Here is a 27,979-nt window from a genome sequence, read left to right on the forward strand (position 1 = left end):
GTTTTTCACTTCCTGCAGATGTGGCTGCAGAAAAGCTCAACTGACTGAGCTGTCTCTGGAAACATCTGGAACAGAACCTTGGTTTTGGGTGTCTCAGCTGGAAAAAAGTGTCCCTGGATCCTCCTGTGTTGTCTGTGCAGTCTGATGGGATCCAACATCTGCCTTGCACGAGTTCCACACAGAAAGCATAGCCAAGCTCAGTCAGTTGTTTCCAGAATAAGAGAATCTGTGAATTTTTGTTTAGAATTTGGAGATCAGAAAAGCAGAAATGTGACTTAACCCCTTCCACACCCACCTGAAGTTGTAGCCACACAGGGAAACCTGCAGGCCCTGCTGCCTCGACAATGTTCTTTTTGTGATTTTTCCTTTCCTCTAAGGCCTCTATGGTGGTTTTAGTGTGGCAGTTGAAGAGCAGATAATGATAAGCACAAGAAAAGTGTTGAGAGAAATGAAAATCACTGGCTAGGTACTCTTTTGTTCAGATTATTGTTTGCATAGATGCAAAAAATGAACCTTTAAATACTGGAAATTTAAAATCAACACTTAATAGAATATCTTGTCTCTTTCTTTAAAATGAACTCTATAATATTATTGACTACCTGACAAACAGTGATGAATGCAGTCCCTTTGCTGCTTTCTCTTCAGGGTGAAGGCAATTAAGCACTATTATATGTTAGAGTTTAACATTGCTCTGTGTGGGGATTCATTTGTGCTCATTGCAATGAAAGCAGGAACGATCAGCAAGCATCAGTGTAATGATGTGTTCAGACCTTGATAAGGAAATTATGCCTTGTCTCTAATGGGAATTTCAGGGAGTTACTTGCCTGTGAATGTTCTTACTCAGAGGATGTGAAGGCAGTGCACTCATCTCCTCACACATCCTCAGCCATCACCTGCAACTCTGAATTAACTTACCAGGCACAAACAAAAGTGTTTAAAGTCTTTTACAAGCTGAATTTTTAAGTTTAAATGTCAGGAATGAAATCATCCTACTTAATAATATTGTAGGTGTGTGTGACAAGGCATCTTTCATAAAGAGCAGGGAAAACAAGCTCTCAAACTGTGCCATTCCCATTCTGTGGAAGTGACAAAAAGTGCATCCTGCTCTTTCAGTTGTTTACAGGAACCTGCCCCAGCCCTTCCATTTGCTGTAAATACTTGGAGCAAGTGTTGGAAGCAGGTGAAGAAAGTCGTGATGGAGATTCTTGGAACTGAATTGGAGTTGGAATAACTTGGAATTGCTTTTGAAGTGCTAAAATTTTGTAAAGGGGGTGTTGAGGAATGGAATGTCTCTACTGAAGTCATTGGGACATATCTGAAAATTCACCAGTATTTTTTCATAAGCTTCTATGGGAATGTTCTCATCTCTGGACAGATTTGGAGTCACTAAACATAAGCCAGGCTCAGGAATCACTTTCTCCATCAGATCATTTAAAAATCCCAGTTTTACTGAATGCTTGCTGGTCTCTTCTCCCAGAGAGCAAACTGCTGGTAAACCTGACCTGGAGAACAGGGCAGATTTTTCTGTAACAAAACCTTACCTTGATGGTTGTTCTGGTGAAGCTTTCTGCTGTTTTTCTTGGTTTTTCAAGTTGCTGTCATCATTTGAGAAATCAGGATAAAACTGCTACAGTGCTCCAGCATTTCTGTAATTTTCTCCAGCAGTTAGTAGTGATGTCAGTGTAATTTTCCCAGTTTACAATTACATTCAGTGGAATGATATAATCAACCTGTGTTAGAATGTTTGGCTCTGAGTGAAAAAGTGGAGACAAATCTTCCCACTCTGCAAACGTTTTTACACCATATTACTTCATAAAATTTTTAGTGGAGTCTCCTCTTCATCTTAGTCTGAATTATCTAAAACTGGGTGTTGCCTGAGGAATTTAATGTATCTGTAATGGTGTCAGTTTATTCAATTTACAGCCAATCTTTATTCTCTTAGAACCTAAAACAGGGACTAATTTCATCCAGTAACTGCCTTTTAACCATCCACTGATTACCAAGAAAGGAGATGGGCAGGTCCAATACCTCCACATGGAAATTTCTGTGTATAATATCCCAAACATGTGTGTCTCTGTTTCAGGTTAAAACACTTCAAGTCACTACTAATGGGCAGGTTCCTAACTCCTCAGTACAGCCCAAATAATTGCAGCAGGAAAAGCTCTGGTTGCCCCAGGAAGGACCAATTGCTTCCAGCAGAACTGGAACACTCTGTGCTGGTGTTGCTATGGGAATCTCCATGTCCTTGCTGCACCAGTGAGATTTAAGTTAAAATTGCTGGTTTTGCGTAGGAATCTCACCTCCTGATGGTGGCTGAGGTTTTACATCTTTGTAGTGAGCAGGACAGGAATATCCTGTGCTCTCCCACCTCCCCACTCCCACCTCTGGCTGCCTGATGCTTGCTAAGCCCCGAGGAGCTGGTGCTTGCCTGGGAAGGAATTGTCCTGATGTTGCTGCAGGGCTGTCTCTGAGCAGTTTGTACAGCCCAGACTCAGCTGGCAAGCACTGAGATATCTCCAAACACGATGTGCTTGTCCTGTCAGCTCTGCTGTCCTTGGTCTCTGCTCAGCAGGGATCCAGTGCCACCTTTGCCAGGTCCAGCCTGGGGCTCTGGAGTCATTATCCACAGAACTGCCTTCCATGGGGAGAGATTTGTTTGGGAACTCATTGCTCCAGGTAGCAGTGATCCATCAAAATCACTTCACAAACTAAAGTGACTGTTCAGGTGGGGACAGTTGATTTATTGTGAAAGGAGAGGAATCTTAAATTTCAATATCTATGTAAAGAAGCCTCTGGAGTATCATCAATGTTTGATCTTTGAGCTCAGCTGTTTCCATGAGTGGAATGTTATTGCTTTTGTAATGTCAGACTACTATAAAAATAGGCTCCTGATGGATGAGCATCCAAAAGGATGCTCTTCCCCCAGCTCTGCACCTATTGAATATAAACTCCTGTTGGTTTCCAGAGTTGAAGGTATTAAATTTCGTACACACTCTAAGTGCTGACCCCTGAGAAGGCAAAGCCTGCTTAAGCAATTAATATATTGAGTGCCAGACAAATGTTATCATCATTTCATTTGCTTTTGCCAGTACCACTCATTGGGTGTTGTTTGAATTTTGCTGGCAGCTCAAGCACAGCTAAAAATAAACTCATTTGTTTATAGACTTCTTTGACAACAGCCAAATAAGCCCACATTGTGTCGTTTTGAAGAGAAGGCAAAAGCCAGCTGAGTGCTCCCTTGAACGTGGCTGAAACCTGCTGTTGTGTGGCTGAGGTTGGTTCTGCACCTGCATTTTCCCTCCCACCCCTGTTTTATTTCCATTGAAACCTTTTTCCTGTGTTCAAATGTGCTCTTACTGAAGTATAGGTGTCACTTTGCAGTGTGAACAGCAGGCTCTGTTTTGTGCTAATGGGGCAGAGTACAGAGCAAAAAAAAAAGAGACTAAAAAGTGTCAGCAGGGGGATTGTTAATCCTTGGGGCTGGAAACTCAGGGCAGAGATCCTGAGCACTTGAATGCATGTCCATAAATCAGAGGGAAGGAAGGGGGCTGCACCTGCTGCAGTGAGCTTGGAAAAGTTCAGCAGTGTTCCAGCAGCCACCTGGACTTTCTGGCAGGGCAGCAGTGAGAATCTTCACTTGTTGAATCTTCAGATTGTTTCAGCTCAAGCACAGGAGGAGGTGAAGGAAGATAATGAGCAGAACAAATGACATCAGCCCTGATATCTCCAGGTATGAGATGCTGGGGTTTGGATGCCCTGGAGCTGCAGAGCTCTGGAATGAGCAAATGCTTCTTGTAAGAAGGGGAAATGCTGAGACAAAATGTCTTGGCAGTGAAGGGACACCCCTCACTGTCCCATTGTCCAGCCTGGCCTTGGGCACTGCCCCTCCATAGCAGCCATCCTGGGGAACCTGGTGCTTTGCTTTATTTTTAATTGGAGAGGTGTAAAAGGTTATGAAGTGGTTTTGAGCAGAGAGGACTCACCTCAAAGGCACAGAACTATCAGTGTTATCTTGCTAGTGGCAAATGGAGGTGGACAGGATCTGCTGCCACTTAAGGTGGTGCCACCAAAAACCAAGAGTGAAATACATTACTGTGAACAGCGAGACAAAATTTATTTTTTGCAATCCTCTGAGGATTAAAAAAAACCTCAAACAAACAATACAGCACCAAAGACCCTTATTCAGCAGCAAAACCTCTGAAGACCCTGTGTGAAGACCCTGGCTGTGTCCAGGTCAGCGTGAGCTGCTGGAGAGTGCTTTGACCTAAAGGACAAAAATAAGATGTGGCAATTGTGTCAAGAGGCAATTGAACATAACAAACTCTGAATTGAGGGAAAACCAGGTAGAGCTGATAGTGCAGGGATTTCTCAGGGAGTGTTTGAGTAACACTTATGGGGGATAAAGAAGGTATTTGAAGTAAAGCTTCTAAAAGCTGAATGGATTAATGGTTGAAACTCTCCCTGAAAGTTGTGATGGTACTGAAGCTTGTGTTTGGGGACTGATTTAAAGAAAGGAAAAAAGCCCCCCCACAAACCATGATTTAAAGAAAGGAAAAAAGCCCCCCCACAAACCATATTAGACACTGCCTCTCCCCACTCAACCCCCTAAAAATTAATCAAAACACCTCACTGAAACAAATCCCAAAAATCAAACAAAGCAAACAAAAAATCCCCACCAAAACCCTTCTAAGACATTTTTTAGAAGTGAAGAACTAGGCTGTGTTGCTCCATTCAGTGCCAACATAATTTCAAAACCTGTAACCTCCAGATTCTCAAAGGAAGGACATTTTCTGTGGGGGTGGCTGTGCCAGTAACCACTGCAGGTTGTGGGACAGATGGAAGCTGACTAATACCAAGAAAACCATTAGCTGTAAGTACAGCCATTATAATTGAAACTGAGGCCTCCAGGCATCCAGAGAGAAGCCAGGAATCCTGACTATGGGATTGTCTGGGTGTTTTTGTAGCTTCTGCATGCAGACTTAATAGTTACAAATTACGGTGTTTCTACAATTTTAACTGAGAGTTGAAATAAAACAAATTGAAGACTTAAATCCCATTCTTTATGCAGTCTGTCTGGTGAGTTAAAGCAGTATAATACACACTTGGTTTTGTCTTAATCTTTTCAGTTTTTCTAATGTAGTCTTAACTGGAGGAATGAGTTACATCAATGGCAGCAGAACTGTGGCATCCTGTGGCATTTGGAATCCCCAGGTGGCTCAGGATTGCTCCAGGGGCAGATGAACACAGTCATCAAAGGGATTGGACTTAAACATCCTTTAGGAAGGAATTGTTCCTGGGGTGGGCAGCCCTGGCACAGGGTGCCCAGAGCAGCTGTGGCTGCCCCTGGATCCCTGGCAGTGCCCAAGGCCAGGCTGGACACTGGGGCTGGAGCAGCCTGGGACAGTGGGAGGTGTCCCTGCCATGGCAGGGGTGGCACTGGGTGAGCTTTAGAATCCTGTCCCACTGACCTGGTTTGAAGGACAGTGCCAGTAAAGGCAGTAGCTTCTCTTTAAAATGGAGAATGTAAACCCCCCTCCCTCCAAATTATTATAGTTTTTAAATTAAGGGGCTCTCAGGCAAGGTATGGGAATTAGGAGTAACAGTTCTTTACTAAGAAAATTAAAATAGAAATACAGTATTACAAAGAACAATCCCAAAACCCTGCCAGAGTCAGAATCCAAGCTGACACCCGTCAGTCAGTCAGGGTGGTGGCACAGTCCCATTCCATGGTGGCTGCATCCTCCTGCAGTGACAGATGTGGTTCAGCTGGGGCAGTTCTCCTGGAGAAGGTGCAGTTTCCTATGAAGGTTCAGGGATGGTGTGGAAAGGTCTGGGTTTCCTCTGGAATCCAGTGGAAAGAAGGTCCCTTGGTGTCCAAAATCTCAGTTTTTATCTAGGCAGGAAAGGCTTGGCTCCTGCCCTGGCTGGAGCATCTCCCAGTGGGATGATGTAATTTTATCAGTCACACAGTGGGACTGAATGGCCATGAACAGATGATATCTTCCTGGAGGGAGGATGGGTTGTGGAAAAGATAAAGATGATTGCCCAGCTGGTTTAAAGGTGGCCCATTAGCAGATAATGTGTGCCAGGAGGTCAGGGGCACTGCCCCACCTGGGTCAGCAGATGGGGACAGAATCCACATTGCTGGCCACATTCTGTATTGCAACCCAAGACACCCACCCAAACCATTCTGGGGTTCTGTGATGTGCCAGAAATGCTCTGTGGAGAACAGCAGCTCCTGTCCTGAGTGGGGGCAGGTCACAGCAAGTCCACTGAGGTTTTATGACTCCAAATATTTCAGGTTTGCTTCATGTTTGGCACCATCCTGAGCAGTGTCAGTGCAGGCTGTGAGGTTAATCCAGAGGCTGAGTTTGTTGAGACTTTAGTGCTTTCCTTACATCTTTGTGTTCAATTTAGTTTGCTCTCCAGAAGCACCATCAATTTTTTGTAAAACATGTATTTGCTGTTTTAGTGGCAAATCACTCAGACTTCTCACAGTCTTTGTGTGGATTTGAACAAGCAGATGCCTTGGAAATAGGACTTGGATCTAGTTTACCCTGTAAATTTCATCCGTAAACTGCCTTAGTTTAAATTGCATAGGGAGGTTTCCAGGGCTGGGTTTTGCAATTATTGTTGGTCATTGGATGAATTCCTGGGGTGGAGCTGTCCCCATCAGTGTCACTGTTTGTTCTTTCTCCTTATGGAATAAACATAGATCTTGTCTTTTATGAAAGATAAAGAGAGAGCTGTGATGGTCTCCAAAACCTAAGGATTAAGGTCATAAGGTTCAGAAAACAGAAAATGTTTCATTCTTTTTGAAGGCTCTTGGCCTTTAGCTCTCTGATCCCACAAATGTCCAAAGTACAGTTTGACAACAACCCTCTGCAGGCAGAGGATTTTATTATAGAACATAGACATACTCAGTACAAATGAAAAATGAAACTCAATTTGGTAATTTTCTAAATGTTTATGGCTGATGATTGCATGTTGGGAGGCTGAATTGATGATAAAGTGTTCTGCTGTGAGTATCTTCATAGTCTGAGAACCATTTAGCTGCTGTTGGAGGCAGGAAGGATCTCTAAAAGGGACCATAATTGGAGCCATGATTGTTGAAAAGCCACATTTGCAGCCTCACTTTTTCTGAATGCAAGATAAAAGGATGAGATGCTTCTTTAAACCCCAGTTTTAGAGAGATTTCTTTTTAAGGCCTTACCTAGAAATGGAAAAAGATCTGAAATAATCCTGTCCTCTGGTTTTACACTTCTGCTCACCCATAATTTAAGCTGAAATAATGCCTTCTGTGTTCAGTATTCCACATCCAATACAGATGATCACCACAGGCTAATGCTGTTTAATACTGACTTGTCCTGCAGAAAATAGGTGCTGACAGGAATGTTGGAGAGAGATTTCTGATGTGCTATTAGATATTACAAATTTGCTGTGCAGCTCTTCAGTGCTTCAGGAGTTAAACTGCGGTTTTCTCCCTCAGCTGTTAAAAACCCACTCCACACCTCAGTTAATGAACTGAGCTGCAAAGACACATCTAAAGGAATTTTGGTTGTGAAGTTGCTCGTCCCTGAGCTGGGGTAGGGGCAGACAAGGCTGCAAGTCAAGGGTGAAGAAATAACTGGATTGGAAAGTTTCAGCTGCAGGGAAAAGTAAGGAATTGACTCATTTGTAAAATTATAGATGTAATAAGAATGAGGTGTTGTTCAAATAGAATGGAGGCAGCCTTTCAGTTTTCTGTTTTTGTTTTTTTTTTTAAAGCTGTTGCAAATTATAAGCAATTGAAAAGGAGGGAACAAGAAAGAGAGGTAAAATGGCTTTGTGAGCTCATAAACCAAGGATATTTTACTCATATTTTACCACCTGAGATTCAAGTCTTAATTCTGGTGCTGACTTTAAGATCGCCCCTCGCTTGTCGAAGCGAAATATTTGCTTCCCTTCCATATGGCTCTTTGGCAGGGCTCTTACTTAGATCATCAATTGGCTGCTCTGTGCAGCCTGATGGCTTCATCTGGTGAGGCAGGAGCTGGTGAGAGGCAGGCAGGCTGCAGGGCTGTGTTATCCTGGAGCCTTGCACTCCTCCAGACCCTGCACACCCCAGGCTGCTGCAGGAGGGGAGCCCTGGGGAGCAAAGCTTCCTCCTGTGTTCTGCCTGGCTGTGTTCCCATCTCCTGGAATCAATGGGATGGGTGGAATCCCACTGCTCACAATCCCATTTTCTGTGCTTTTCAGTGCATGTGAAGGGGTTGTGTTCAGGACAGAGGAGGGCAGAACTGGCCAGAATTGGTGACAGTGTTGTGGCACGGGGCAGAGCAGCTGCTGGGCTCTGCCCCACCTTCCAGAGGTGACACCAAACACTCTGGACAGAAGCAGAATGTCTCAGCTTGTCTGTGTTTGGAGCAGAGCTGCTTTGGGCTGCCCCAGGTGTGCCAGGGCAATGGCACATCCCTTCCCTGCCCAGGTCACAGGGCTGGCAGCATTCCTCTGGTCAGGCACCAGTAGCACCACTTGGATGCTGCCTTTCCCTGTGTTGTGATGGCTGCTCTGGTCTGGTCTGGTCTGGTCTGGTCTGGTGTGGTCTGAGGCAGCTCCAGGCTGCCCAGGTGGGGCTGGAGGCAGCACTGCCCCTGTGTCCATCTGCCCTGCTCCCACTCCTGAGTGCACAGATGGTTCCAACAGCCTGGATGGGAAGCACAGGCTGCCTGCTTTGGAGCCTGCCCGCTGCTCCAGACTATTTTCAGGCATCAAGAGAGCCCAGGTTACTCAAAATCCCGTGCTGGTTGAAGAAGGTGAGTGTGGGGAGGGCTGAGTTCCACCCCAGAGCATATGGCACAGAGCAGTGCCTGGGAAAGGACATCAGGCTGGGCTCCTGCAAATCCCTCCTCAGAGAGCTCTGAGAGCTTGGAAGGGATGTTTCTTGGACAGTGGTGGCTGTGAGCAGTCCAGGAATGGATATAACAAGCTTGTTATGGAGACCATATGCCAGGAGCTTCATTTCCATGGTATTTATCATAGGATCACAGGATGGCTCAAGTTGGAAGGGACCTCTGGAGGTCATCCAGGCCAACCTCCCCACTCAAGCAGGGCTCCCTAGAGCTCAGGATTGTGTCCAGATGGCCAGGCTGGAGTGGAGAACACAGTGAGTTATCTGTGGGAGATAAGTGTGCTGCCTCTCGTGGGCTGTGTCTGCTTAACACCACAAAAATGGCATCCATGCAAGTGGCTCTTCAATGTTCCTGGCCAGGCTCACAGTTAGAATTCAGTTTAAATTTTATTTTTAAAAAGGCTATTTTCTCACCATAATCCATTTGTAACAGCTTTGTTAGGACTAAAGAGTTTTGGTGGTCACTGCCACACGAGAAGTGCATTCACAGAGCTGGGATGGGAGGATTCTGCTGAGGCTGGAGGTGTTCTGCACAAACAGGAGTGCACATAATCTGCACAGAGCAAATCTGTATTAAAAAGAGGCATTTGCAATATTAACTGTCACTTAAAATGGTTAAAAAGTCAGCTTCTTTAATGGGAGTTGGAGAAAACAAGGACAAAAAGAATGTGATTAATGATGTTCTGGGTGAAATACTGTGCTGTCTCATTGAACATGGTTAATTGGTGGTTGTAGTCTAAAATCTAGTTAATTTAGCAATTCTTTTAAAGCAGCCAGTCTTGTGTTGTGCTTTAACAGAGCTCCTTGCCCCATGTGGGTGATCCTGGGGAGAGTGGCCATACCTGGGAATTGTCTGGTTTTGGGGGAAGCCCTTCCACTGGGCACCTCCCATCTGCCTTTTCTTTCAAAATGGTGCCTGAAAATGCTTCTTACATAAGTGACCTTGGATTCTGCAGTGGGTGATTCACAGGTTTAGCTCACATTAACTTGTCTGCATGATGCCATTCCATGTGGGAGGTGCTGTCCTTTCATGCTCGAGCTGCCACAAGATCATGGTCCAAGTAGCAGCCCAAATTTAGCTTGTGTGTACTGCTTCTGTGACTTTTAAATCTTACACTGGTTGGGCCTTGGTTGAAAGTTCTTTTTCAGCTTGGTGGTGGGAGATAACATGTGAACTCTTGTTGCTCTCTGCACTCAAAATGTATTTATGGCTTTTTTGGAGGGTGGGAGCAGTGGACGGGTGCCCAGTGAGCTGAAGTGTGTGGAACACTGAGACAAGTGAGCCAGAAGGCTTTCAAGACATTCACCACGACATCAAAGCAGTGTTTAAAAACATGGAATATGATCAGAGATACAGGTTTTTGTATCTTGAAGTTGCCAAGAGTCCTGGGACCTTATTGTGAGGCTGGTGCTATTATAGCTCATTTGGAATATTTGGGAGGTTGTGGTGAGTTTGTTTAATTGTGTTGATGTAAAGGTGTTCACCATGTTGTGCATAATGACAGAATCTTGCTGAAGGGGCTTAATTAGTGGTGAAATTCATCACTTTTCTCATCCTGAAACTCCCCTTGTTAAAATGCTACTGACTGGGCAGTTCTTACTAAGTTTTTCACCACTTCTTTTGAGTCATTGAGCCCACAGAGCCTTGCTGGCCACCCCAGTTTTTGGGAAGGAGAATCTCCACTGCTGGTGTCAGTTGGATGTGGCTGGTGGGATGGGCTGGGAGCAGCCTGGTCTGGGGAGAGGTGAAATGAGATGGGCTTTAAAGTCCCTTCCAACTCAGTAATTCCCAGTTAATCCATTGCTGGCAGTGCTCTGGTGTTGATACAGACCCTTTAAGCTGTGAGGGCAGGACAGTGGGTCTGAGCTGGGGAGGGTTTTATTCCAACTCCACCCTGTTCATGAGGCTGCTCTTCCCAAACTCCTGGGAGGAGGGTGTTGCTTTCCTTGGCAGAGCTTTGCACATCTGCTGGGATCCACAGGGGCACAGAGCATCATTCACACCCAGCAGCCTCAAATAAAAATCCTGGAAAGCTCTAACAGCCTTTAGATGGGGTTGGAGGTTTCCTGACAACATCTGCTTGGGTTTGAAAAGCTGCTCAGAGCATTCACCTCCAGGAACCCCACACTACTCCCTGCTCTCACACAGGGAGCAGCCATTCTGTGGCCATCAGTGAATTCTCTCTGAAGCTCTCTGCCTTGAAGATAATCTGTTCCTCTGCATTACAGATACTGAAAGATTTAGTACACTACAGAAGAACAGCCTGTGCCAGGTACAGTTTTGGTTTTGAGTGCTCAAAGCAAGGCTTAATCCAATGCATTGATCCTTGCATTGCTGCGTGAAGATTGGGTTCAATCTCCTCCTTTTGTAAAAAATGGAATCAGAGTGCTCTTTGATACGTGGTGACTGTGTGTTCTGAGTGTCCTGCAGTCACATCAGCTCCTGAGGCTTGTGAGGAGATGCCTTTCAGATGGAGCCTGATCACTCAGAGTTTGACATGCTGTTAGAAACCCTGGCTTTCCCTCTGATGGCAGTGATAGCTCCAAGGGGGTGAGATCTGAGTGGGATTACTGCCACAGGGGTGGATCTGTGAACTGCTTAAAGCCCTTTAAAGTCCACTTGTGGGTTCTTAGAGAAAGGTTTCACTTCTGCTTTTGGCTGGTTTTGTGTGACATTTTGCACCTCTGAACATGAAACAGAGTTTTAAAACTACTTGCTGTATAATTTTACAGAACATTGCCATAACTCCCTGCCCAAATAAAATATCTGCTCAGCCAGGAATTGTTGAGTATCTCAGTCCATATCATACACCTTGATGGTTCTGAGCAGTGTTTAACTTGGAAAATGGTTACTTTATTGAGCAAGAGGAAACTGGTACTGAAGCTGCCTTTGGAAACAGCTTTACCTTGTGCTGTTCCACTTCTAAGTGCAGCTTTAGGTGTAAACAACAAATCAGATGCCACAGGGACTTCCAGCTTGTTCATTACGGCTCTTGTGGGGGAGCAATGAGAATTGAACATTTTGGTAAGCATGGGTGGAGCTGTTTTGTGAAATATCCGTGTTTGGGGTATGCACTGGTAGGTTGTGGTGGCAGTACCTGGTTAAACTCAAAATCATTCAGAATTTTAATGGTCACTCTTGCAAATCTCAAGTATTGTGGGTTTTTGTTTTTATTTACAGTTGGTTTTTGGTTTAAGGTTTGTTATGATGGTTTCTCCTGCCCTCTGCTTGCAATGAAATTGCAGTAATTACTAGGTAGGAAAACAATTTCTTCTTCTCTTGGCTATAACAATCTCAAAGAGGATATGTTTCACTGTATTTCCTACTGAGAATGAAATTCCTGGGGTGAGGAAGAAGACAAACTTGTACTTCAACAGGAGTGTAATATTTTAATCCTTAGTTCTACTCAAAATGAAATCTTGGAAACCATCCATGGCTGAGAGGAAAAATCTTGGAGAATGTTGCCTGACATTTATCTCATCAATGATACAACTCAGGTATCTAAATGGAATCTGTGCTGTTCCAAATACTACACCACAGAAGATATTCTATATATTGTGGGCATTTCCCCCCTGTAAGGTCCACCTTGAAATAAATAATGCAAGACACTGCCAGAAGCCTTTTCACCTTCCTCCTTGTCTCAGCAGTGCCAGTATCATTTCTTTTGTCTGGGTCTAAAGGGAAAAAAACTAACCCAGAGCCCAGCACATGCTTCCCATGTGAGCAGAAACATTAAATATCGATCTCCAATTCTGCCTTTTAAAGAATGCTTAAAGAAAATCGAAAGTAGTCTCAAACTACAGGCACTGGGTTCTTTCAGTGCTGTGTTCTTTCAGCTCTGCTCATCAATTACTCATTCCCTGAACAGAATTGACCAGCTCTGAACAACTCTTCAGAATTTACTCGAGTAAATCTTAACCCTTGAAAATGCAAATTTAGCAGCTGCAAAATTTTCCAGCTTTATTTTTATTTTTCCCTTTGCCTGTTTGCTGGGCTGGGCTGGGGGGTGACAGCTGAGATCACCCTCACCCACTGAAAACACTTTGTGAATTCTGGGGAGAGGAGGGATGTGCTGCAGGAAGGGGGGCTTGGGGTGCCTGGGGCCACTTCAGTGACCTTGGAGTGCTTGGAGATGTTTTCCTGCTGGGTGAGTTTGTTATCCCAGCCCAGAGGAAAGGCAGGGGATTAAGACATTAAGGAGGCATTGTCTCCTGTGTTTGAGAACTTAAAGCACAAGCAGTTGCAGGAGCATCTTTCCAAGTGCAAGGTGTGTGCTGTGCCAGGTGGAATTTGCTGAGTGTGGGAAGGTGGCACAAACACTGGATTCAGTAATTCCTTCATTTCTCCTGGAGCTCAGCTTCATGGGATGTCCCTGTTGGGACTGCTTTGCTGTGTCTGTTAAACAAATGAATGTGTTTGTACCTCTTGTTTAGCTCCCAAAGAGCTCCCCTTCTCTTTGAGGGGCAGCTCTGGGAGTGAGAGAGGAAAGGAATGGGACAAATGGTTCTGTGTTTTCTTCTGGATTTTCGTTTGGTCCTGAAATTTGAATATTATGGTTCCTTTTCTCCTTGGAGATTTCAGTGTGAGTAATCTGGAATTAAGTTTCTTTTCTTAAAAAACACTGGAGAAAGAGGAGAAGTTTGTTCCCAAGTTTGATTGATGAGATTATCTCACTTTAAACCTGTCCCTCATTAACTTAATACATCTTATGCCTTCTTTTTGAACGTTTCTGGAGTTCAGAAAAGTGTGAGGTTTCAAAGATTTTAAATTACCTTTATTTGCCAGCCTTGGCTCTTCCTGAGTGTCTGATAAAGCTGAGTGTTGATTCCAGACCTATTTGCTGTGACGTTTTCAGATAAAGTGTGAAGAAGAAATGAAGACAAAAATTAAAATGTACAAAATAATCTGCTTCTAGAATAGTGTCAGTGTTGCTTTCCACTTGTAAGGATGGAAAATAAATCTGTGCATGGTGAGAAAGATCTTTATTGAGAGTTCAGAGGGTGTCACCTGTTTTGATATTGCAATTATTGACTTCAGCTGTTAACTGGGGTTTAACTTCTAATAGATTTCCTCTAAGCCTAAGTAGATGTGTTTCTTTTCTATGAGTCTTATTAGCAGAAAAAGTACAACAAGCCCTAAAGGCACTGACTGAAGTACAGAGGGAGAGATAAGGTGCATTGATAAGGTGCATGGCTTTTGAATTATAAATGCTGGAAATAACTGTGTCCTAAGTATTTGTGTATTACTTTACAGGTCTGAAGGTGACAGCTCAAGAAGCCTCAGGTATGTGTACATCATCTTCATGTCTTTGTTCTAAGAAAATACTTTATTTAAAAGCATTAAATAGAAATAATTGTGTTTGGGGTTTTTTTTGGTTTTTTTTTTTTTTTTAATGTGGGCATTATTGGTTGTGCTTAGCATGTCATTGGTATTTTGAGTAAAGGTTCTTCTCCCATGGATAAGTTACTGAGTTGTTCTGTCTCCAGTGTGGTTTGAGAATGAGGATTAGTTTGGATCATTATGAAGGATTTAGGGTTAGTTCCTGTTGCTCCCAGTCAGAGTTCCTGCTCCACAGCCCTGTGCCCTGGGGCAGCATCTGTCTGGGGGAAAGTCCATGGACTTGTTCTGGCTTTCTTAGCAGTCTCCTCTTTTTCAGCTGTCAGGGAGAGCCTTCATGGACTCATTATTACAATGCTCATTATGCACTTGGAAGGTTCAGATAATGTGCAGAATTTCATGTAATTATCAGATACTTGACTCCCAGCTAACTCACTTGGTGTTTTATACTCAGGGGTGGTTTTTATTCCTACCTCTCTGCAAACGTGGCTGAGCCAAGCTTGTAGAGCTTGTAAGAGTGCTCTCAGCAGGACTGAGATGTGAAATTCCATCTTTGGATCTGAAAGTCTTCCATATTCATTACAGCATTGCCATTAAGCAGACGCCTTCATTCTCCAGCAGTGTGGCTATTGATCAGTGATAATAAGGTTCATAATATTGACTGTGGCTTCACCATAATACCCTGCAGTGTGTTTTGGGGCTGTCAGGACGTTGCATTTGAAGGCATTCTGTCCGTTTATTAAGGCAAATGCAGGACCTTCCTTCCCTTGCAGAATTAAAATGCAGTTCTTACCCACAGGTGTGCAGACCATCCCCAAGAACAGGTGAGTTGCAGAACAGTCAGATATTGGAAGACCAGAAGTCAGGAGGAAGGGATTGAAGGTGCTCTGAAAGGCTTTTGTCTTAGGCCAGGGTTCAGGGTCACTGTGGAGCTGAGCTTGGCTCTGCAGGGCGAGTTGGGAATCTGCCCAAGCACAGCCACAGAGCTGGATCCAATCCCAAGGCTGCAGTGGATGCCTCTGGACATCACTGCATCCATTCTTTGGGCTCTTAGCTCCCAGCAGAGTTGCCAGAGTGCTGGCAGGCTGTGGAAGGACTGTTGCTGTTGGGAAGCAGAGTGTTTCTGGTTAAGGTAATGCCCTGGTGTGTGGAATTCCAGCAGTGTGTAAGCTTTAGTTACTCCAAGACAGCTCCAGAGTTCTCTGACAGCCTGATTTTAACCAGGAAGTCAAGCAGGAGGCAGAGCCACACTCCTGAAGTGCTTTTTCAGTGTGAATTCTCTATCCTCCCTCTTAAACTGCATTTTCTCTGAGGTGAGATGTCACTGAGGATGTGCTCCTGTGTTTCTGTCCTGGTCAGCTGTGGTATTGTCTTGGGCAAATGCTCTCTAAGCTCTGTGGATGCTTAGGCAGCATCTTTGTTGTGGTTAATTTGCTTCCTAACAGTAGCTGGTTTTCATGCTGGAATGGAATGTCCAGGACAAGCGATGCTCTGGAATTTTACACTCTTGCTCAGTTGCAAAGGGTACTGCACTGGTGGATTTGTTTTCAGTAGCTTTATGGCTGCTTGTAATGAGGAAATTGCATCCACAAGATGTTTTATAGTGCTGTGAAATGCAGAAAACAGAATCTGTGCAGAGACAAGGTTGACACAACAAAGCAAAATGATTCCAAATAATATATTAAAACAACCAAAAATCAGTTTGACTTTATTTCTTTAATTTGGTTTTCATTGTAACAAAAAGTAATGAATTATCCTGTTGTACAAGCCCTTAAAATTCTTCCTGCTTATAAAGCAGTTGTACTGTAATAAACTCACTTTGGTTTTCCCTTTGGTGAATGCCACAATTTCCAAACCAAGGTATTTGTTAAATCTATTAAAATGGGCAGATTGCTTTGGGCACCTTGCATTCTCAGGTGTAATGCACACATACAATGTGGAGCTGTCAGTGTGACAGGCTGCTTTAATTAGCTGTCTTTGTTCACACGTTTCCAGGAGAAAATGCAATTTGTTTTACAAGGCATTTTGATATTTAGTGGTGTGACGTGACAGCCAAGATGAAGATGTCTGTGTGCAGTATATCCTATCAAAGTTTGCTAAGATTGTCTCAGGGTTTAGCAGCAGATATTCCTTTTTTCTCTGCACAGGCTTTGTGTGTTAAAAATCCCCAGAGGGTTTCAGGGAGCAGCTCTGGTGAGCAAACCTCTGCCCACAAACAAATCCTTTAGGGTTTTCCTTTCTTTCCAGTTGCTTCTTCCTGGTTGTGTGCTTTTAAAGAACAAACAAGGTACAAAATAAAGAAATTTGTAACAAAACTCCATTAAAGGAGATGTTTTTGTGGCTCTTGAGCTGAGGTTCCAAGGCTGTTGCCAAAATGTGTCCTAGGAAGAGCTATGAAATAGGCTCAGAAAGAGTGAAAAGGCTGAATGCGAATTTAAAAATAAGAAGAAAGAAAAAAGGGTGGCTGAAGTACTAACTATGTGGGAAATATCAGCTAAGTTATTTAGCTGAACTAAAAGAAAAGTGTGATTTTTTTCCCCCAGCCTGTAATAGATGGAGGATGTGTGGAGTTGTGTCTGCTGAGGATCACACAGAAAGGCTGATTACTTGTAAAGGTGCACATTACATTAAGTGGGGAAATAATGTTCTAATTTACTTTAGAGGAGGAGAGAATTGTGGAATATCAGCCTTGTTCTGTGCTGGGTGGAGTGGGAGGACTGGCTGGGACCCTGATGAACTGCAGGGATGCAGCAGCAGAGAAAGTCCAGCAGGAAACAAAAGTTTTAGGAACTTTTTGTTTTGTTTTAGTCTGGGAAATCTGCTTGAACTGTGTGACTCAGCCTCCTCTCTGAGAACCTGCAAAGTACAATTAAACACAGAGAGACTTGGAAAACTGATTTTCAAGTTGGAGTGTATTGCTGTGCCATCTAAATGACTCAGTGTCTATATGTAAAAATGGCCTTTTCTGGCGGGTTTTAATCATTCCATAATGACTCTGCTACTGTTTTATCACCAGTCCTTAAAATGTGCAAAATCGTCACTTGCTAGTAATTTTAAAACCCCCAAATTTTCGTCCAGTGGATTTTTACATAAATGTCAGGTTGACCCTCTCCAGTGGAGTGGAATCTGATGAGTCTCCTGGTGTTAGTTTAAATTAGTTTTATTGTTGCTAACAGAAATAAAACATATGGAAACAGCTTCTGGATGGTTGAGATGGCTGTGGAGCTTCCAGTGGCTTTCAAACGATGGTGATTTAATCTGAATTTCAGAATGAAAGGACAGTAATACATCCATCAAACCATCAGAAGTGCTCCTATGTCATCTTTAATAGTGGTGATACATTTGTGATATTAAAAAATCATTTTTTCCCTCCAAAATTGTATGAAGCATAGAGCCAACCTGTTTTCTTTATTTCAGTCCCAGTGTCTTGCCTGTGGAACTTAAGCTACAAGTGCTGGTGAGCAGGAGGGATGTGTTTGGGGTTTGGTGGTGTTCAAAAGGTGCCCATGATTCTGTGCTTCACCTGGATTTTTATTTTTCTGGATTTCTTGCTGAGACTCTTCAGGCCCATCGTGACTTCAGGTGCAAATGATTCTGCCACAGCCACAACACTTTTGTACAAAATGTCCTGCATGAACTCAATCAGTTTTCCCCCCTCAATACCATTCAGTCCTCAAAGAAGTCCACGAGCATTGTAAATGGGTGAATTAAAGGGAAAAAGGGATTTTATTCTTTTTTTTTTTTTTTTTTGGCAGGAGTTGTATAAACACAGATTTATAAACTGCCTATTTGCACAGGAAGTTTTTGCATCAGGCAATGCATTGTATTAATAGTTTGACTTTTGAAAAGCAGAATCAAGCCTCTCAAAGTCTTGGATGCTATCCAGGTGGGTAAAGCAGAGTGTGCAAGAGTTTTGCCCACAGTTTTTCCCACTGGAAAGAGGCAGCTGTAATTTATGGATCCCATTGCTGACTGTGCTCTGTGGAATTCTCTCAGCGGGCTGGAGTTGTTGAATTTGCAGTCTCAGAAAGACAAAGCTTTGTGAGTGGTTTCACATTAATTCAGTGCAGCTCATTTCCATCCCCAGCTCTTGGAGGGCTGCTCTGGTTATCTGTGAGATAAGGCTGTTTAATGAGTAACATGTGTGCACAGCTCAATTCGGGGAGCTGAGGGTTGCTCCTTGGAATATATAAAGTCGTTTGAGTTCCCTTCATTGTTTTGCCATTCTCTTTGGGTTGCTTTTGTTCTTTTCCATTAAAATTCACAGGAGAAGCTGGGTGAGTCTTGGGGTTGAAATGGGAGTGTACAGAAAGGGGAAATGTGGGGTTTTATACTTTCTGTATGCTCTGTGATGTTCTTGGGGGGCTTTTCCCCCGGTCTGTGCCGTGGGCAGGAGCAATGTTCATTTCTCCTCTCCTTCAGCCACCTGCAGCTCTCTGAGGGGTCTCAGACCTGGAAAACAGAGCTGGGGCACAGTGAATCCAACAGAGCCACTTGGGATCACAGAATATCCTGAGTTGGGAGGGACCCACAAGGATCTCAGAGTCCCAACTCCATCCCCACTGTAGCTGTGGCAGAGTTTCAGAGAAGGACAGGGTATGGTCTGGAGCTCTCTTACTGGTTTAAAGTTGTTATTCTGTCTATTTATTTATTTGTAATGGAGATGCAGCATTATTCACAGAGCCTTGTGAGGACAGGAATAAAACCTGACTTCAGGAACATAATTTAACAAGCATAATTTTCTCTGCAGAACACAGAAAACAGCCTGCACCAGCTATTGGAAATCCATGTGCAAACTGCTGGGATCAGGAGACAGGCACTTCTGTTGAGGAGTTGCCTCTGTGCACTGGTGGAAAAAAGTCTCTGCTTCCTTGCACATAATTTGTTTCTTTGAAAAGAATTCATGTATGAGACATTTATAGATAGGACTTGAAGCTAAAGCAATTTTCCTGTAGTGTTCTGCACACTGATGACTTAAGTAAAAGGCAGAACTTCCCTGGGTTTTTTCCCTGCTCTCATTGCTTTATGTAGGTGGTCATGGTTAGATTAATTCCATCCAACAGGAAAATATGCAGCAAAAAAATAGATCTGTGAAAATCATCTGATAACTTTCAAGATCCTTGTGTGTTTTTTGCTTTCCTAATCTGTATCTGTAGTTTTATGTCTCCACATAACTCAAGAATGGTCCTTGGGTTAGGAATTAACCATGATTCAGGTATCTAGTTCCTTTTCTGAGCTATTTTAATGATACTTTTGGAAGTGTTCCAGTAAGTGCAGTTGTCAATAAATGGAAGTGAGCAAACTGTGTGTTGGGGAAGCTGAGAACAGTTAATGAAAACATAAAGACAAAAAGAAAATTTCAGGTTACCACAAAATGCATTATAAATACTTGGAGTCAAGACTAAAGCTTCATTTGTATTTGTGACTGTAGCTGCCAAATATTGTATTGATTTGAAATTATGCCAGTGTTGTTGTTGTAACTGGGTTTTTAAGTGAAGCTGTTGATTTTGCCCCTTCTCAAAGGTGAACAAAAGGCAGTAAAAGAAAGGCTTTGCTGGAGATTGCTGGTTATTAAAGCTCAGTGAAGGCTGTAAACTGAGAGTTCCTTAGTAAAACTTCCTGAGTGGAAGCTGTGACCTTTATTGCCTCCCTGCTTTGCCCCATCCTGAGCTGTCTTCTCTGGAACAGAGGAGCAGAAAGTGAAGCCTTTCCCTTGTCTCCATAATGGATGCCCTCACTTCTCAAATCCCACATTGATCCTGCAGTCTCAGGAGCTGAACAGATCTTTAAATCCCTGTATCTTAGTCTTGCCTAACTTCTGCATCAATTTGGCCTCATTAACTTCTCGTTGATTAAATCAAACACATTACTTGGGATACCCCTGTAATTTATTTATAATAATTAACTGTACCTGGGGAATAAGATTTCCTCCTCTGAATTTTAATTCAAGAAGCAGTATCTGTACACAAAAGTAGAGATTGGAGCTAAAATTAACATTTACCATGCAACAAGTCTGTAGAAGATTAATAGGAACTGACTTTCTCCTAGACAAGTTTTATTTCACCTGCCCTGTGTGTGGTGCAGTAATGATGAGCCATGTTCTGAAGTGTTCCAAGAGCACAGTTAGCAAATATTCTCTGGGTATCCTCAGGCTTTCAGTTTCTTCAATTATTTTTGTTTATTGTACAAAGTAAATTTGATGTTTAAAAGTTTAGAAGTGGTAAAGATTGGAGTGCATTCTCATTAAAATGAACCTTGAACTCAAATCAATTACATCCTTCCTTTCTGCAAACCCATCATGTGCATAAATTAAGATGGCTTGCCATTATTCTGTTTGGGGTACAAACAATCCCTTTGTGCTCAAGCAAATATCAGAAATCCAACAAGAATTCATTTCAGCTGCTGGCCTCCTCATCACCCTTCTGCTTTGATGCATGAATGGAGGGAAGTTTCCACTCTGCAATGGAGATGAGGATTGCAGCTCACCCATTGTCATTTGTTATGTCTGTACTGTACTGAGATAAGCCTAGCCTGCCTGGGCTGTTGATTTTTTGTCATTATCTCCTGCTGCTGCTGTTGGTTTTGAAAGGAGCTGCTTGGAAAGGTGCTGCTGGTCAATCAGCTCCTGCCCAAGGTGTGCCACTGCAGAGGGGACAGCAGCCCATCAGAGCACCACAGAGGACTGAAGAGCACCCAGGAGGATGTCTGAGCCTTGCTTTGCTTGTGCACTTCATCTGTTGTAAATAAGCCTTTGCCTTCCAAGATCTGTGGCTGGGCACTGCAGTGGAGTTGGTAATCCTGTGGCTCTAAAATGTGCTGCACTTCCATGAGTAATTTAGTTGTGAGTTAGTTGGCACTGGTGGGTTTGGGTCTCAGAACCATTTCACTGCCTGGCTGACCTTGGAGAAGCACAGAAGAGTATCTGGGAAAAGGAGCCATCACTGAAGGGTGTTCACATGGCAGGGGAGAGAAATATGTGAAGGGCTAACTGCACCAATTAATTAGTGGCTTGTCTGCAGCTTCTTCTGTCTTCACTCAGAGCCAGGGTTAAAAACATGAAGGAAATGTATTTCTTGTGTTTGGACTTGGTTATTCATTAAATCTTATCTAAAGTACAGAGAGTTTTGCAGCACTTCCAGCCAAGTGAGCAAAGTGGAGGTGAATTGAGCTACTTACAAGATCTTTTAAAGCTAAACAGTCCAATAAAGAGTTAACACCTATATTATTGACACTTCTGACCCATACCCAAACTCCTGTGACCCTCAGTGCAGCACTAACTGTCCAACCAGAAACTGCCTGAAAGCATGAAGAGGGAGGAACACAGGGAGGAAACAGCACCCAAAATCCCCCATCTTTTCCCATACCTATTACTGCATTATAAAAACCTCAAATTCAAACCCCTTCACCATGTGAAATCACACACTTCTATTTACACACCCATGACTCTAACTCCATCACTCAAATTTGGAAGCATTCTCCAAGGGCTCAGGTCAAAAGCAGTGTTCTCCAGGGGGTCAGTGTCAGAAAGCACAGGAAGCTCAAAACTCCCAGACTTCTGGGATCCAGCAGAAAAACCAGGCAAAGGATTTAAAACTGGTAACACAAATACAGCTCCCTTTATAGTCTAAACAAATCTCTTTGGGAGATTCACCTTTATTTGAAAGTCAAAGAAGTCACTTTTCTAAATCCAGATTGATAAGAAATAAGTTGATTTAAGTCCTAGTGAGAAGCAGTCCTGTTTTATGTCAGTGTTAAATATAGGTAATGACTTCATTTAAAGGGCTCCAAGAAGTTTTTGAGAATTCTTAAGGCATTTAAATACATATTGCTCTGTGTATCTTAATCACACTGAAAAGAATATTCTTCTAATTTCCTGCCTCAGCTCCACAGGAGATGCAGACATATGTATGTGCTTGTTAGTGGAATTGTGTAGGCAAAAAGAGTAGGAGCTTTAACATATTTTTCTTTCCTTCTCATTTTAATTAGTTTGTAGTAGAAGCAGTGTCACCATGAGCAAGGCAAGAGGAAAAGCTCAAGGGTCACTCTTCACCTCACTGTGTCTCTGTTTTGGAAAGATTGTTGGCAGACAGACTCACAGACCTCATGCAGGAGGTGCAGGGTTGTCCTCCTCACCTCCAGCCTCTTGCATGGCAGTGTTTGAATGCAGAGATTTCCCAGATGTGTTTTAGTTTTAGTGCTGCTGAGTCCTGAGCACTTTTCTCAGACTGTGCTCAGTGAGTTCTGCTTTACCTTGTGCCCTCCAAGAGTGACCCCCAAACCTAATTTACATGAGACCATTGAAATTAAACCTAAAGTAACCCCCCAAATCCCACAGCCCATCCCATAGGGTTGGGTGGGTTCAGCTTCCTCATTTATAAAATTACCTGGGGAGGTGCTCCCATGCAAGACCTTTGAGTCCTCCCCAGCACTGCCCTCCCTCACCACTCACTCCCAGGCTTTTATGGAGCTCTTTAATGGGGTTCAGTAATGAGCTTTTTAATTATCACTTGGAGGCCAAACATCCTGGCACTGTTTCTCAGCCAGAACAGGTCAATCCTAAAGGTGTAGGATTAGATGAGAATCATAAAAGCTGATTATTTCTTAATTTTTTCCTCTGCACTTAGCCAGTGGCAAAATTGATATCTACTCCTTGAAAGGATGTAGGAGGCAATTAGGCAGTGGATAATTAACAATAGGAGGAGGGTGGAAAGATACAATAAAACTGTAAATTAATTACTGGTTCTTTATTCAGAAAGGACAGTGTGATTCCTGAAACTTGTCTGTTCTCAGTGCCAGCTACAAGTGGACAATATTAGGGAATAAAATTATGCAAATACAAAAGAAGTGCCCTTAACTAGATCTGCAAAAGAGGAGTTTTAATTTCTGGCTCCTAACAGATAAACCCTGAGCTCTGCCTTTGTCCTCCTTTCTCCTAACAGTAGTGCAGAGTGTGATGGGCAGGAAAATTCCACCTAAATGTAAGAACTAAGCAGTGGACAGTCAGCACTGACTCCCATGGACTATTTCCAGTTAAACTCATCCTTCCTTCTATAAATTCCCCAGGTGATGTGAGATCTCTGGCTGGAGCATCTTTGTTTTCCTGTAGCATTAGAAAAGCAAATGAGCTCCTGCCTGTCTGGTGAAGGTCAAACATCTGTCCAAGCCACATGGATCCCATGCAGCTGTGCACAGTTCTCATTAGGAAACAGCAGCTTGTCATTTATGCTCATTTTTGGGGAGGTACAAGTGTAAAAGATGGAGTTGTAGGGCTCTTGCCCCTCAGTTGCTGTGCACACACAGGTCCTTTCACATTAAAACTTAATGTGCACTGAAGTGATGCTAAAATGAACTGCTGGTGAAAGTCCAGATGAAAATTGGGATGTTGAGAGGTGGTGTGATGTGGATTTGCTTTTTGGAACACCAGGAAATGAAAGCAGAAGTGTTTGAATGGTTGAGCCTGTTTAGAGCAGAGAGATATTTCTAGGTTTCCAGATTAGAATATTTCTTTGAAGTGTTGCTGTAGCACCTTACTCAGTAATTTCTATTGAAAACAGAATGGTTTCTCTACTGGGCTTTGTTCACTTTGTCTTGCACACAAGCACTTGCAAATGTGAACAGCACTGACAGAAGCCATCAGCCAAACACTCAGAAATGCTCTTTTCAAGAGAACCACCTCACAGGCAGATAGAGCTCAGCATTCACACTTTCAACAGCTGCTCTCCTTGAGAGAAAGTATTGATTCTAAAAGTTGTAGAAATGGAAAGAGGAAAGAAAAAAACCAGCCCAAGAAATTGGTTTTCTGTGTCTTTATTATTGTGAAAAGCTTGAGGAACTTGGGGTGCCAGTTAATGGAGTTGGAATGACCTGCTTGGGGTTTTGTAGGGTGATTCATGTGGATGGGTCTGGATTAAAAATAGCTTGTACCACCTTGAAGGGTAGAAAAGCAGCACTATTAACCCAGGCAGTCCATAATAGCTGGAAATACCAGTTATTGGGGTTTTTGTTCCTGCAGCTCCCTGGAGGTGGGAGCACAGTGTCAGGGAAGATTCTCCCTGGAGATCTGTTAGGACAGACTTATTCTTCTTGTTTCTGGGTTGATTTGTGGTTGGCTTCTGGGTTTTTTTAGTTAAGAAACAAGCTTTAGCACTGTAGTTGGGATAGTCTTTTGCTACTAGCACCAAAGGCTCTTGAAGCTCCTTATGGCTTTGGGCACTTGGGATGAACTGGCTGTGAGAGGAGAGTGGAGCTGATTTTTAGGACAGTAATTTTAAAACAGGTCTTTGTACCCCTTCTCTCTCCACTTCCTAAGTATAATTGATTTAAAGACACAGAATTACCAGACATCTCAAAACATTTTTCCTTGTGCTCTGGGTGTAGGTAGGTTAGAGAGGGTGAGGTTGCAAACTGGGGACAAAAAAGAGGTGGCAGAGCAGTGTGAAGGGCAGGGAGGGGTAAACTCTTCCACAGCTCCACCACAACATCAGCAGGGCAAGAATTCCAATATTCTTTCCAATTTATTTTTTCTCTGTCCCTGAGCTCACAGCTGAATCCAAAAAGCTATTAACAAACCACTTGAAGATTTGCTCTGCCCTGGAGTGCTGGGAATATCCTGTTGGAGGGTCCTGTGCTGTAAAATATCTCTGATTCAGCTGATTGATCAATAACCTAACCAAGTGATTAAACTGGGGCAGTAAGAAGCAGAAAAACTGATTGGACTACACAGAAGATACTTTGAATTAGGAAGAAAAGGTGAAGACTGATTTTGTGCGTGTGTGTGTATGCACATTAAATGAATAGGATTTTTAAACTAGGTCTCCAGAAGAGGTATTTTACTGGGCTAATATTTGGAAAGAAGGTAGCACAGAATATCAGCATTCTATTACCTCAATATCCATGATAATGAAAGATGCCTGTACTTACAGGGATAAGTAGAGCGTGAAATAGTGCAGGGTGTCCATGGTGGGAAGATGGGAAAATGTTTAGAAAAAGGCAAATTGGCAGGAAATTATAAACTTGGCATTGATGGCTGTTGATAACCAGATGACTTCAGCTTCCACATCAGCTCTGCCCCACTGAGGACCACAGAATATGGTTAGGACAAGGGGGGGGGGGGTTGGCTTTAAGGTGAAAGAGGAGAGATTTGGGTGGAATATTGGGAAGGAATTCCTCCCTGGGAATGTGGGCAGCCCTGGCACAGGTGCCTAGAGCAGCTGTGGCTGCCCCTGGATCCCTGGCAATGCCCAAGGCCAGGCAGGATGGGGGTTTGGTGTTCCTGCCCCTGGAGCAAAATGAGCTTTAAATGAGCTTTCAAACCACTCTGTGATTCAAAGTTCTGGTGAGCTGGTTTTATCTAATGTTCACTAGGAATTCTGTTAGGAATTCTGCCCTGGGATTCCTGAGGGCAGGAGGGCTGTGTGAGCAGCACTGGGGGCTGTGACCCTGCTGGAGCCAAGCAAGCACCAGGGAAGGGCAGAGGGACAGTGGGATTTCACCTGTCAGTGCTTGGGTGAGACCTGTGGCCTCCCAGAGCCCTGGTTCAGCCACAGTCCCTTTGAGTACCTCCCCTAGGAGCCAATTAACTGCAAACTGTAATTAAACAGAAGTGACTGTGACTTCAAACAGCCTCCTAAGTGCCATTTTCTGTACAAAACAATGACAAATACCTCAAGATAAGAGAAGGCTTAGTGCATTTTAATATCTTTATGATGAATAAATCATCTCCTTTGTAAGGTTAATGAAAGCAGATGGATTTGAATGCTGGAATGCAGTTGCTCATTAGGAATTCCCTTCCAAAGTGTGTCCCTCGACAGTCCTGACCAAAGAGTCTCTGAGGAGCTGTGGTGTGAAGTGATGATGTTTAATGCATCAGGAACAGCAGCCTGCTGCCAAATATTTACTGAACTGCACTTAAATCCCATTCCAATCTCACCTTTCTTCTCATTACAGGAAGGAAGGGCTGCAGTGTCACAAATACTCAACAAGGGCACACAATTAAGAGGCTTTGCTGTTAGTGTTGCCATTGAAATAAGGGCAGATATTCCTAACACAGAGCAGAATTCTGCTTTTGTGGACACTTTTGTCTGTTATGCTGATACCAAGTGGGTATTTTGATTTATTTGATCTATGTCAAGTGTTTGACATAGAGTTTGCTATTGCTGCTTTTTCTAGTTTCATAATGGATGTTCCTCACTCTTAAAAAGGCACGGTGCAGCAAAAATTCATTCACTTCCACTTTGTGTGCTTTAAACTGGCTTAGAAACAACTTCAGAAACTGGCTAAAAACCAAGCCAGAATTTATTTCTTTGAAGTGTCTAATTCTTTCTCCCTATTTCTCATTAGATGTAAACTTTAAGTAAAAATTAAGCATCTTCCAAGTGTCTGTGGAGGCTCAGATGGCCACTTGCAGCTCTGGGTGTCTGCAGCCAAGAGGGGAGGTGGCATTAGCCTAAAAATGAAGGGATTTGTAGGTCCCTGAGAAGATCTCTTCAAAAACAAATCCCTGGGATCATCATATGGAGGATGAGTGTAGGAGTGTACAGCTTTAGCTGGGTTAGTTATGCTGAAGAGATATATGTTAAATATGTTCTATATGTTATTAGATAATAAAATAATTGCTGAATTGTAATTTATAAATTTATAAAATATCTTTTCCCTCTTGTTGTGCCTTGGCTGGAAGCTCGTTGTTCCTTTTCAGTCCCTGTTCTTGTGATTAGTTGTGAGGGATCATCTGGATGTGCAGGCTGAAAACCTGCCCTGACTGCTCCTCTCTGTGTTTGAAATGGTCTCTGATTTTTCTGATGGTTTGTTATTAGTAATACCCAGCACCTGTGCTGGGGCAGGAGCTCAGCTTGTTCTTGTTAATCAGGTTTTGTCATTTTCTGCCTTTTAGGACTCTTGTGTTAAAAGCACTCCTGGCTGCTTGCTGTGAGTTCCCCTTGGGTGACTGTGGGTGGTTTTTTGGGGAAGCAGGGTTGCTTTGGAGGTACAGCACAATGATTTATCACTAGTGTTCTGCTGGCTTTTCTGTTTATTTTTGAGAAATAAGCTGGAGTACGACACAAGCCCTCCTTCTTCTCTGGGTTGGCTCAAGCTACTGTGTTAATACTGCTTGGAGGGTTTCAGAAACCTGTCTCAGGGTCTGTAAGAGCTGCTGGCAGGTGACAGATCTATCTCCATCACTGCCTGATTTCCTTCTGGCCTTACTTAAGGCTGGAGGTGCAACTTTCTCCCCTCTCTCTCCCCCCCTCTTTTCCACACCTTCAGCATTGACTTTGCTCAGGAATCAATTTCTCCTGCGTGCCTTCACTAACTGGCATCCCAAAGTGCTGTCACAAAACACACAAGGGTGACTCTTCAGACTCCTAATTAGATTAAAATAGCTCCAGAAATGCATGCAGTCCCTTTCAGCCTGCCAGCTCCCATTCTCAGTGCTGCTGGCACAGAGGCTCAGCCCAGCCCTGGAGTGCCTGTACTGACCTGCTGGAAGGAAGCAGAGGATGAAGTTTATCCTGGTGTTGAACCAGGAGTTTTGAAATGGGCCAGAAGCTGGACTCAGTGATGCCTGTGGGTCTTTTCCAGGATATCCCAGAGTCCTGCATTCTGTAATTCCATCCTTTTGCTGGGTTGGGCCTTCCAGGGATGAGGTGTGGGAAGGGAGAGCATCAGTGAGGGTTGTGGAGGGCACAGATGGGCCAGGGCACGGAATCTCACTTCCTTCTTTTCCTGGGGAATATGGTTGGATAAAGGGTTCC

At 43.4% G+C, this 27,979-nt stretch overlaps 2 protein-coding genes across 5 annotated transcripts in view; one reads left to right on the forward strand and one right to left on the reverse strand.

Annotated features, from left to right (window-relative positions):
- LOC306807311 (uncharacterized protein) overlaps nucleotides 1-27,979 on the reverse strand; it is a 1,031,843-nt gene that overhangs the window by 661,488 nt on the left and 342,376 nt on the right. The gene's annotated exons all lie outside the window — the stretch shown is intronic.
- Nucleotides 1-27,979, forward strand: part of IQSEC1 (IQ motif and Sec7 domain ArfGEF 1) — a 261,481-nt gene that overhangs the window by 33,997 nt on the left and 199,505 nt on the right. For all 4 annotated transcript variants that reach the window (XM_079317372.1, XM_079317383.1, XM_079317378.1 and 1 more), the window contains exon 2: nucleotides 14,145-14,174. In XM_079317372.1, coding sequence (XP_079173498.1) covers nucleotides 14,145-14,174 — 30 coding nt within the window. The remainder of the gene's footprint in view (nucleotides 1-14,144; nucleotides 14,175-27,979) is intronic.

Source organism: Erithacus rubecula, assembly GCF_903797595.1.
Source record: "Erithacus rubecula genome assembly, chromosome: 13".
Taxonomy (NCBI): Eukaryota; Metazoa; Chordata; class Aves; order Passeriformes; family Muscicapidae; genus Erithacus; species Erithacus rubecula.